General features: G+C 37.0%; 1 protein-coding gene across 1 annotated transcript in view; it reads left to right on the forward strand.

Annotated features, from left to right (window-relative positions):
* RIT2 (Ras like without CAAX 2) overlaps nucleotides 1-12,840 on the forward strand; it is a gene marked incomplete at both ends in the record, with an annotated part of 201,176 nt that overhangs the window by 86,445 nt on the left and 101,891 nt on the right. The window contains one exon of the mRNA XM_084305050.1: nucleotides 2,093-2,166. Within this exon, the coding sequence (XP_084161176.1) occupies nucleotides 2,093-2,166 (74 nt within the window). The remainder of the gene's footprint in view (nucleotides 1-2,092; nucleotides 2,167-12,840) is intronic.

Raw genomic sequence — 12,840 nt, forward strand, 5'->3', positions numbered from 1 at the left:
AATTATGGATTACAGTGGCATAATATTCAGAATAGACCTGGAATAGCTCAGCAGGGTATTAGACATGTAAATTTACTTACTGATAGCTCTGATATATTGAGAGGTTAGTCATTTAGTTATAACTAGATCTGAAACCCCTATTCCTTTCCTTAGCAAATGAAACATGGGTTCTCTAGATTCTGGGTTCATTTTTGTCTAGGCTGCATTTATGTAGGCAAATTTCTATCTGCAACATCTACTTTGAAGCTATTTCATCAAACTCATGTTGCTTTAAGTGAAGAGAGAAATGGGACCACAGCATTTTGGCTTTAAACTATCCAGCTGAGGAGCAAAAAATTCAAGCAAAATTTATGTGAGTCATGTGTTAATTACATACAAAAGAATGTAATGAAAATGGACACCCATTTGCATCTATATATGGACACCCACTATATATTAATTATACTTAATATTATTCATATTATTAATATGAAGGAAATATTATTTCTAATACTATATATTTTCATATATTTTTATTTTCATTATTTGTTAAAAGATACAAATAATATTATGTGCATCATTGTTGGGCCATAATAGATTACGGATCATATAAACAGCCTAGTTCGATCTATAAAATTTGGCATCCAGCTTCTTATTCAGCAATACCTAAAAAGAGATCTATTGACTGAAGCATATGCTGGTTGGAGTGCTTTGGCTTTCTCAGCTAGGCAATGTATCATATAATTAATTAAGCCTCTGGGTCATCTTAATATCAGTGGGATGATTAGTGGTATTTGTTTAAAGCAAGGCACATTCCTAAGTAGTTTTCTGAACTGAGACCCAAAAGAAGCAGGAGATTCATGGAAATTTATGTATGTGATTGTGTCATTAACTATAGACTGCCACTGACTATGCAGGGATGAACCAACTTAATACCATTCAGAATACTTCATATTTTTAAGCTTTTTTTTTTTTTTTTTTTTTTCTTCCTTTGTGAAGGTAAGGTAGAAACCAGGTTTTTAGAAGTATCTGTAGTGTCATATAATGCAAGATATATAGGGCACAAATCTGAATGTCTTGAGAAGTCCTGCTACCTACAAGATAATCCCATTGAGAGCCTAAGTCCTCCAGGGATCTCTGGCAGCCAGGGCTCGCAGGTCTGAGCCATGGGACACGGTCAGCCATATGTTCATGCTGATTAGTGGCACTTCTCAGATGCATTAAATGCATTCGTCTTGTCTTCATGTTTCAATTCACAGCCAAATCATAAAATCAGTCACTAAAGCCACTCAGATTGTTATGCATTATTGTTTAATTAAACAACACAGATAATTTCTAGGACTATTTCAAGTACAAACATGGCCTGATATCTGTGCTCTATTTAACCTTAGGAAGGAAATACAAATATTGAGAGGGGAATGTAATTGAAATGTGAAGAAAATAAGTTCTGAAAATAGAGGTTCACGTTTTTTATTTTTCTCTTTCAAAATTTAGTATGAAAAAGCATGAGCTAAGGAAACAATCCACCAAGAACTATTTTTCCCTCCTCTACCCCAAGCCATGATGAGTGTGAGGACACTGATTATGGAATTTATTTTTAAAAATTTAATTGGCTTCCTGTCCAGAAATATAGAGATGTAGAGGCCTAATTAATTGCTCTGACAAATCTGATCTAGAAGCCCTCTTCAGTCACAAGGAAACTCAGTAATATATACAATGTTTACCTTGAAATTTTTTTGAATGGACAAGCTCTGTGGAAGTGTGATTGTGGTAAGAAAAAAACAGCCTTGTGCCTTGCACTAGCACAAAGCCTCTGAAGCTTTGTGACTTAAGCAACACCTATGGCCTATCCTTTTCAACATGGGCAAATTTACTGGTACAGTATTTTGAGGTAGTACAGTAGAAAAGACTAGGTTGCTCACTAACACTTTTTAGTGATGGTAGGATTTCAGAAGGGCTCTTTCTGACTCAAAAGAAAGCAAAGTTAGGTCAGACTGGAGAGCTTTTGGAAATCCTACTCCAAACTAGCAATGCTTTCCTTTCTCCAAGCTAGCAACATTTTCCTTTCGCTGAACCACTCCTGTGCTTAGTTGTACTGTGCTGTGTTTTTCAGAGGATGCCTACAAAACTCAAGTCCGAATTGATGATGAACCAGCCTATTTGGATATTCTAGACACTGCTGGACAGGTAAGTAGTCTCCAAATGTAAACCTTTCTATCAGAGATAAAACCAAAGATTTTAACCTCAGATATGTGGGTCACAGAGCTAGAAACAAGCCTCCCTATTCAAACATAAAGGGATCAGTGGTAGAATAACACTGAGGAATTAATAAAGGAGATTAAACAAGTGCTTCAGTGGTACAGTATAACTTCAAAAGCTGACCATAAAAGACAGACAAATGTAATAAAATAAAAGCTAAAAAGCTGTTTGTTTCTTTTTCTCTTATATGCAGACACATCTATCGCAATCATGGAATGAATAAAAAATATGTGCATTTGTATATAAAAAATATATGTATATGTATATAAAATCATTTTTAATCACTGCTTTTCTACATACTATTAGAATCTTCTGATGTAGCTGTAAATCAAGTGTTTTGTTACCATTCTTTTCCTCCCTATACTATGTTTGAATGTCAAATACTTACCTGCAACAAAAGTTTTCCCATTAAAGGAAGTCACAGTGTACATAAAACTTGTATGTACGAGTATCAGCAAAGGAATTAAATTTTTCACATACACTAAGGCCAAAGGAGGGGTTAAATTAAAGAAATTTTTCAACCTGACTTACTTCATCTCCTTTCCATCTCAAAACTTTTTTATTGTTTAATCAAAACATTGCAGCTGTTTGATCTTTTACTGAGGTATGTGACAGGTTTTGTTTTATGGCTTTGATAGTTTCATGAGTTTTTGTAGTATATGTGCACCTTGTACAGGAATGAGTCAGTCAACAAGGACAATAAATCCTTAAAAAATGATTTAGGAAGTAAAAGCCTTGAAACCTTGATCTTCACTTCCCAAACTTCTGAGTGCACCTTAGCTCTGCACTGCTAATGGTCAGAAATGCAGTGTGCTACCAGGAATTAGAATTAGAGTTATATAAGGCTGAAAGAAGTTCAGAGGGATTGTGGTTGGAGTTTTACATGTGAATGAAATATAGGCCAATTTCAAAGTGAACTCAACCCAGTTTCAGGAATCAAAAGATGCCCTGAATTATTCTTTTTTTGACCCAAAATTTTACAGTCCCAGCAGTTAACCAGTGACTGGTTTGCTGCTGATTCTCCTGTGAAAGTGTTTGATTTCTGAGAAAAGTTAAGCTAGATTTCAAGGGAAGTCTCCAAAGCTACAAATTTAATTGACCTACAATCCATCATTAAAACAAAGTCAAAAAGTTTTCCATGCATCGTAATCCTAGCATAGTTTCAGCAATGATTTGGGTGGGGGTAGGGTGGGAATATCACAGTTGTTACTCTTTAATATGTGTGAAAATATCTGTTGTTTTGATGGATAAGGGGAAGCAACATTTTCTTTACTCCCTCAGAAGGTCTGAGCCTAGTAACTTCAGCCCTATATTGCAATCGGTATGCCATTACTAAAGGAATTACATCTCCAGCTGTTTAGTCTTGTAAAACTTCATGTGTTAGTGATGTCCTGTGTTAGCCTTTTCAATAGTTCACTGTCTACATCTACTTCAATCTACTCTTAAATTCATCTTAGTCTCGTTTTGTATAGTTAACATGGTAAAAAGTAAAACACTTTCTTACCCAGAGGTGAAGAGGATAGAAGATTCAGAGTTTATGCACACGATGTATTTCTAATGGAAGGAGGATCAAAATACAGAATTTCCTCTTTATAGTGTGTTCCCAATTCGCTGTTTTTCTGTTTGCTTGTTTGCTTTGTTTTTGCCTGTGTACACTCAGAGAAAGTGCAGTAGTTAGACTCTGCAAAGCACAGAAGAGGCAGTAGGCACAGAACAGTAGGCAGTAGGCACTGTGCTCCCAGTCATAGACCTGTGCAGGGGTGAGCTACCTAATACCATATTTGCATCTGTCATTCAGATATCATTTATATAAAGGAAACCACCTTAAATTCAAAGCAAAATATGGATAATGAATGAACTGAGCCAAAAAGGGATAATGTGCCTACTGGCACATTATTTTATTAGGAGTATGTTTTAAATGTAGTAAAAATACATTGTAAAAAACAAGATGAATAATTGCTTTGACTTTTTTTTTTCCATTTGGTTTTGTTATAAGGACCATAAAAGTTGTGCTCTACATGAAAAAGTACAATAAGATATTCAAAATTTTGTTCTTTTCCTGTATTACTGAAACTAAGGTCACTGTTTTTTTTTTTTATTTTTTTGCTTGTTTGTCTGTTTTTCATTAGAACAAGTATTTTAAGTGTTATTTTATTTTCTTTCAGTTTCTTCTAAAATTAAAAATAAAATTTGAGCAACATTTTCAAACCTTCTGAAAAACTGTTTTATATTTAAGCAAAAGAAAAAATGTCCCTATACACTTACCTTTAAGTAGCTGAAAATGCTGTGTTTTCCAGCTTAAGCCAAGTTCATCTTTTGTTAGTCACATCCATTTTCTTTAGGAAAAATTCTCCAGAATATTGCACAATTTTTGTTTCTAACTTTTGGTTGTATAAAAAGCCTGCACCAAGGCCTCATTTATAATTGGGTTAAGAGGAAGATTTATTGCAGATATTATGAAGATTATTAGAAATTACAGTTGTAAGGTAAATAAATAAATAAATCAGAATGATATAACCAGTGAAAGCTGATGAAAATAACAATAGAGATAGACTGTAGAGTTTTATTCAACATTTGTTTCAGAAAGAGACCTAAATATCCATATTAGAATCCTAGAGCATGTAATGACCATATAATGAAGAAAGCAGAGATTCTGGAGCAAGCAGAGACCTGTGGTGGCAGCAGCAGGCTCTGCAGATATATCAGCCCAGGACACTGCACAGACATAGCTTTCTATTCCAAGATCTATGTTGAAGTGATAACAGAATAAGTCTGCTTTAAATCTCCCTGTTCTTCCAGTTCAGACTGTCATCACTGTCTCATTGTATCCATACTAGGAAGTTCTTCCCACTTTCCTAGGCGCCTATTTTTCAGAAGCTGTCCACTCTGTGTCCTGGATTTAGCTGCTTGCAGATGTGTTTGAATTTGTTGCCTCTCTATCTTCACTGAACAACTCCAGAATAAATCAAGTCCTAATCCAAATCTCATTGAAGTCAACAGCTAAAATAGCCTCTTTCCTCACAGGTGGCTTAATGTCACTCACGCTGAAGTTCAGACTGAAATCCACCTGTGATTTCACTGACTCAAGGTAGAGTCAAAGCACCCAGCTATGTTGCTGGTGATGCGCTCTGGGAGTGCCATGCAGTGCTTCTGTGTGTCCTCACAGTCCTCATTAGGTACCTCATTAACAATTTTGAACCATGGTTTTAGTCACTTCAGAAGATCAAGGAGCTAAAACTGTAATTCGTCTCTGTTTGGGAAACACAAGAAATAAAGGTGGAAACAGACCAAAGTCAATGTATGTTGTTCTAGAGAATGTATGTATGCACTAACTGAACACTTCATCACTGACCAAATAGTGCAATTTGTTAGCAATTAATCTTTTATTGCCAAGTCCACAGTTAAAAATCCATATCTGATTTTATATCTGAAACCAGATAGAAATTTTAAATGAAAGATACAGGTCAGAACACTGAAAACCTATGTGATGCTTCAGAAATATATTTCTGATTCTCAGCTTTCTGAAGTTAAAAAAGATTCAAAAGATGTTAAAAATGCAAACTATTAATGTTGCTTATCTAGTTACTGATCTTCCTCTTTTCATAAATGCAGGTGGACACTGTTAAATATGACAGATTTCTTCTCACAGGAAGCAGACTTATGTTCCATGGATTCTGGATATGTCATCACTGATTGTCCTGTAATACTCTTCTGAAATCTATTTTCCACAGAACATATAGTAAGAGGCATGTTCTGAATGTATGTAGGTCTAGTGTAAGTAGATATGCTTCACTAACTCCCTACCCCTGCTTTTCACTACCCATTCTGCCTGCCAGCAGGATTGCCTGTCTTTGCTTGCAGCAATCAACTTCATACAGAATAAGGTTAAGTTTACCCCAGAGAGTTCCAAGATCAGGTATTCTAATGTAGCTGCATGTAGCCAAATTGTCACAAACAACTATTAATTAAATAGTTCCTTCCATAAGGTTTGAAAAAGTGATGTGTAGTAAGAAGGAAAGTAACAAAAAATGATGTTGGTTTTCTTTTTCAGTGGCACAATTAACTCTAAAAGAGATTTATCCTTAACCTCATCTTTTCTGTCCAAAGAAGCCACCAGTGATGCCTTTGGCTCCTCTTTAACTAGAAGTTCTCTTCTCACACTAAAAGTTTTAATTTTGCATCTACGTTTCAATTAAAAAATAAATAAATAAATAAAATAAACAAACAAAACAAAACAAAAACAACAAGGAGACTAAATTTAAGATTAAGCTTTAGAATTATAGAATCATTTAGATTTGAAAAGACCTCTTTAAGAGGACTTATTATTTAGTTAGCTTTTAACCCTCTGGGCTAGCTACAATTTGACATGTGGAGTAAATACTAAGACAATTGAAAATATGTAAATGAAAGCTATTATCTACAAAGACAGCTTGAACTATCTTGTCCAACCTTGTTCATGGCTCATTTCCTGAGGCTTTCCTTTCTTATCCAATGTATCATAAACTTCATCTGCTTTTACTCAAATTTAAACATGTGGGAATGCTTTTACTTCAAGGAAATCTGTAGGTGTGAAGGGAAGGACATTCAGACATCAAGTCCTTTTTCATTTCCTATTTCCTATTAGACACTGACATCCCCTGATGGCTCCAATCGTCCACAAAAAACCTCCACACAATTAGGGAAACCCTCTCTTCAAATATGTTGCTACTTGTGGAGCCCAATTTGAATTCCTCCTCATGGAACATACACAGCAGTTATCTCTTCTGCTGTATTACACACTGGTGACTGACACAGGAGCCTTGATTCTTGCCACAGCTTTCCTCCTAGTGGCATATTACCCAGATTCCTTATTCAGACCTCACGCTGAATGTTAAAAGAGACCAAATTCTCTTCTCTGACAAATAATCTGAAATGATCCAGTGTAGTATACACAAACTCATTTTCAAACACAAAGCAGACACATATGCAGAAAAATGGATTTCTGTACCTGTCAGTGATACAGTATTTTTGAAGATTATTGCACCATTTTTTCCTTGTTAAAATGTGAGCCTTTTATGATAAACTTGGAGGAACAGTATATTTCCCAAGTGTGAGTCAGAGACTTGAAAAATTGTCCTTAAAATGTAACGGCATGCCATTTCAGGAAGATTTTCCTTTGTCTGGAGGTGTGTGCACATGAATTCATTTTCAGGCAGACACTTTTCAACCTGACAACAGCAGCATGCTCTGTAGTGAAATCCATCTCTCAAATTGCTGGCAAATCACGGGACATGTTTATCCTGCCAACCTTCAGGACTATGATTTTTGCCCCCTGCTTCAAGCTTTGAAGAGGAACCGTATTAGTCCCAAGAGCCCTTCAGATAAACACACTTTCTCAGACTAAACACTGTAGTCCGATGACTCACTCAAGCTGTTATCTAAGATCCTTCTGGTTATTATCTAAACATGTTGCTCTGTAATCCTAAATCAATGGAAGGTGAATTTCAAACTACACTCCTGTAGCTTATCTCAAGGAAATGAAAAATGCCTTTTTGGCAGTATTATATTTTAATGGTCCTTTACAACATGTTATTTTAAGGGGAAAATAATTTTAGTGCACTTTCTGCTAGGAATAGAGTAAGTAAATGAAATCCATTTTATTTTTAAAGCACAGTTGTAGTAAACTAAATAGTAACCATTAACACAGTGTATTAGGTGAAGAACATTAATTTTATTTTCTTCATGTGTTTTTGTTTCATAGGCTGATGATTACATACTCAAAAAGTCAAACCACAGTAGCTGAAAAATTGGTGAAGTCCTTCTAAGACAAGCTGTTCTGTATTTTCTAGGGAGAACTAAGTTCTCTCCCATGACCAAGTCATTTGATTTGTGAATGGACAGGTTTTGGAGCAACATTAATTTGGCTCAGATAGCGAGTGAAAAATAAAGGTTCCAGTAAATCATAGATGAAATTGTAGGTCTGACTCCAATTTCCTTCAAATTCTGGGCAAAATATTTTTTGAATTCAGTCAGAAAATATCTAGTCATCTACTCTCAAAAAAAAAAAAAAATAGCATATAAGTTTAGCAAGAGCAGGAGGCAACTAGAAACTAAGATTCCCAATTTTCTTTCCCATTCCTGAATGAATCATGGTGTAATAAAGGATGAATCAGTTTGTATTTACAGGTCTGTGTTTATCTTTCTTGTAAACAGGTGTAACACCATTTTGTAGCATTTAAGGTGAGCATCAGGTTTAAATGAGTCTAGTGATACAGACTTCTGCTCCTCACTACCATTCCACTTCACTGAAGTTAATGCAAGTGGTTCCTTGTTACAGGTGGAGGAGTACTTTCTATGCCTGTCTTTCATTTTTCAATAAACTCTTCCCTCCCTCCATCTTCTTTTTCTTCCTTTAAATACTAGCTTATTTTCCAAAATACATAAATAGCAATAGTGCCTCATGTTTGATTTATAACTTTTCATATATATATATATATATAAAGAAGAAAATATGCTGTTACAAATTCTGATAAAGGAAGCAAAATATTTTTTTTTTCTTCTTTCCACATCTTTCTTTATAATATTTTTTGTTTGATTGCTTGTTTTTTTGTTTTTTATTTATTTATTTATTTATTTATTTTATTTATTGTATTCTGGTGTATACTGCATGGAAAAAACCTGCATAAGCACATCCTGTGTGAATGAACTTCATCCAGGTCCTCCACAAGACTGTGATTATGTAAATTTGCCTTTCTTCTAGCACTGCATACTGTTTTTCATACCTTTTCTTTCCACTGTTTAATGGGATTGGAGCCCCTGGAAGTTACTTCTGCCAGACATTGAACATGCGTGTCCTCATTTCTTTATATATATGCAACTGTCCTAGATAATATCATTAGGAATTCCATTTTACAGAGTAAATGCCTGTCAAAATCCAATTGTTCCAAAGTAGCTTTACACAGACCCAATGATTACAGCAGACAGAAAACTCTTTTCTGTCTGTACCATTTTTCACAAAATTCACATTAAAAAAGTATTTCCGTGAATAAAAACTTGGCTTGCACACTAAGAAAACAAGCCTGTATAACAGCACAGTGTGGTGCCATTTGACCCCAAACTAATAAATGATCAAGACAGGGGTCTCTTGCAGAGCAGGGTGTCCAGGCTTCTCAGGAAAAATGGATTGTTCCAAAGAACAATAACTTGACAAGATTTGTTTGTTTCTGTAGCTGCTGGATATGCCACCAGTACACTGAATGGTGGCATCTCCAGAAAAAAAAAATAAAAATTAAAAAAAAATGACAGAGCAAAATTTACATAGCTCTTATACAAATCATCCAAACCTTTGAACTGCAAAACTGCATGAGATATCTGGCAAAAAGAGGTTTTCTGAACAGACAATTTCCATCTCAATCTCTCAGGAGGGGACTGGAAAAGCCTAAAAATGAAAGCCACCACCTACAGCTCTAGTTTCAGTAGCTTTGCCATAGAACCTAGAAGTGGTATCTCCTGTCCACCAAATATATATATATAAATATAAATATAATTATTATTATTAATAATAATAATATAGAAAAATAAAAAAAAATAAAAAAAGAGGAAGAGAAAAAGTAAACCTTAGTAAATTTTCAGTTCTAATTCAGTTGTATGTCACTTCTCCTTTACATTCTAAGGAATGCTGTCCAGTTTCTTAAAAGAGTACATTAAAAACGACATAGTAATTCAATAAAAATATGAAACATTTTGTGTTTTCTTTTTTAAACTGTATATATATTTCTGTTTATTTTTCTTGCTTGTGGAGCAAGCTTGTTGTTTTTTTTTTTTAATTATTATTATTATTATTATTATTATTATTAGTGCTTGCTTTTATTTTGTGCCTAATGGCTGAGGATAACAGATTGTTCTGTAGATGCCACTGGACTTCCATGTCACTATCAGAGCAGCAAAGCAAGCTTTCTTTTTAAGAAGACAAAATCCAATAGCTTATCAACAGCTGTATCAGCTGTGCCTGCATAAGGAATCAGACCTTCTTTCTTAACTACAGTGAGGTAGATAAACACTGAAGTGAACCAAAGTAGTCAGACTACACTAACTTTCAGAACTGTAGATGTGTTTTATCCTTTTGTTCGACAGTTGGGGCATCTCTCAGGAGCTACTCAGCATCTTTCAGGACCTATTGGTCTAACCAGGATGCCTGATGACTACAGCTTTGGAGCTCTGCCTTTATCTTTACAGCTTTTTTTCTAAAGAAATGAAAAATACTGTCCCATTTTATAATCAGACCCAGATATTGCAGATACAAAAACGGAACTTGGTATCATTTACCCCACTAGAAGTGACTTAGTTAAACTATTCTCTACTTACTTTGAAGCCTAGATATAGTAGTACTGGATCTGGATGAAATCTTGAATGTATGAAGTGCATGTAAAAAGTCCATAAAAAGTTAGATATTAGCCTGAAATGTTAGAAAATAATTTGAAGAATTGGTCCTACTGAATGTTCTTACACATTCATTAAAAATGTCTATGTTGTGAAAAGAAGCTTCCGACCAAAGCCTGTGGTTTTGTTTGTTTGTTTGTTTGTTTGTTTGTTTGTTTGTTTTTTCCTATCAAATGTATAAGAGGTAGAGTTCTTAGGCATCCAAGGAGCTACCTATTCTCCTCTTGTGCCCTTTCTGAAAACAGTGCTTTGCACATCACACAGCTAACCTTTTCTATATTCTCTTTGAGAATATTGAAAACTATTACGCTATAGCATTGCACCTGGTAGAAACTACTTGTATACATCTTTGCAGTGTCTGTTAGGAACACTGTCAGTGTCTTCCATACATATGTCACTGACTTCCATACATCCAAAAATACATACAACAGTAAAAACAGAACAATAAATAAATAAATAAATAAATAATAAGAAAAAAAAAAAAAAAAAAAAAAAAAAAAAAAAAAAAAAACAGAAAGCTTAATAGTGTTGTAATCTCTGGCAGAAAATAGTTGTATGAAGAGACTGATATTTAGAGAGAGTCTTAACACACAGCGGTAATAAAAAATCCCATGGCATATGAATCACAGAATCCGAGAATCACAGAACTGTAGGGGTTGGAAGGGACCTTGAAAGATCATCGGGTCCAACTCCCCTGCCAAAGCAGGTTCCTCAGAGCAGGCTGCCCAGGTAGGCATCCAGACAGGCCTTGAATATCTCCAGAGAAGGAGACTCCACAACCTCCCTAGGCAGCCTGTTCCAATGCTCCATCACCCTCACCATGAAGAAGTCCTTTCGCATGTCAGTGCGGAACTTCCTGTGCTCTAACTTGCAACCATTGCCCCTTGTCCTACCCCTACAAACCACTGAGAAGATGTTGGCTACATCTTTCTGTCCCCCACCCCTCAGATATTGATATACACTGAGGAGGTCTCCTCTCAGTCTTTTCTCCAGGCTGAACAGCCCCAGGTCTCTCAGCCTTTCTTCATAGGGAAGATGCTCCGGGCCCCGTAACATCTTTGTGGCCCTCCGCTGGACTCTGTCCAGGAGTTCCCTGTCTTTCTTGTACAGGGGAGCCCAGAACCGGGCACAGTATTCCAGGTGAGGTCTGACCAGGGCACAGTAGAGGGGGAGGATCACCTCCCTTGACCTGCTGGCCACGCTCCTTTTAATGCACGCCACGATCCCATTAGCCCTCTTGGCCACAAGTGCTGGCTCATGGTCAACCTGTCATCCAGCAGCACCCCCAGGTCCTTCTCCTCAGAGCTCCTCACCAGCAGGTCATCCGTCAGCCTGTACTGATACTTCGGGTTGTTCCTTCCCAGGGGCAAGACTCTACACTTGCTCTTATTAAATCTCATTTGTTTTCTTCCTGCCCATCTCTCCAGCCTGTCCAGGTCTCGCTGAATGGCAGCACAGCCTTCTGGCGTGTCAGCCACTCCTCCCAGCTTTGTGTCATCAGCGTACTTGCTGAGGGCAGACACTATTCCCTCATCAAGGTCGTCGATGAAGATGTTGAACAAGACAGGACCCAGCACCGATCCCTGGGGAACACCGCTAGTCACAGGCCTCCAGCCAGACTCTGTGCCGCCGATCACCACCCTCTGAGCTCGGCCAGTCAGCCAGTTCTCAACCCACCTTGCCGTCCACTCATCTATCCCACACTTTCTCAGCTTTGCTAGTAGGATGTCATGGGAGACAGTATGGAAAGCCTTACTAAAGTCAAGGTAGATGACATCCACCACTCTCTCCCATCTACCCAGCTGGTGATGCCATCATAGAAGGCAACGAGGTTGGTCGAGCACGACTTCCTCTTGGTGAATCCATGCTGACTACTCCTCATAACCTTCTTCTCTTCCAATTGCTTGGAGATGGCATCCAGAACAAGCTGCTCCAATACCTTTCCAGGGACAGAGGTGAGACTGACTGGCCTGTAGTTTCCCGGATCCTCCTTCCTGCCCTTCTTGAAGACTGGAGTGACACTGGCTGTTCTCCAGTCTTCAGGCACCTCACCCGTTCTCCAGGACCTTTCAAAGATGATAGAGAGCGGTTCAGCGATCACATCTGCTGGCTCCCTTAGCATACGCAGATGCATCCCATCGGGACCCATGGATTTGTGTGCACTGAGCCCACTCAGACGCTCCC

The sequence above is a fragment of the Netta rufina genome (genome assembly GCF_964035555.1).
Source record: "Netta rufina genome assembly, chromosome: Z".
In the NCBI taxonomy this organism is placed as follows: domain Eukaryota; kingdom Metazoa; phylum Chordata; class Aves; order Anseriformes; family Anatidae; genus Netta; species Netta rufina.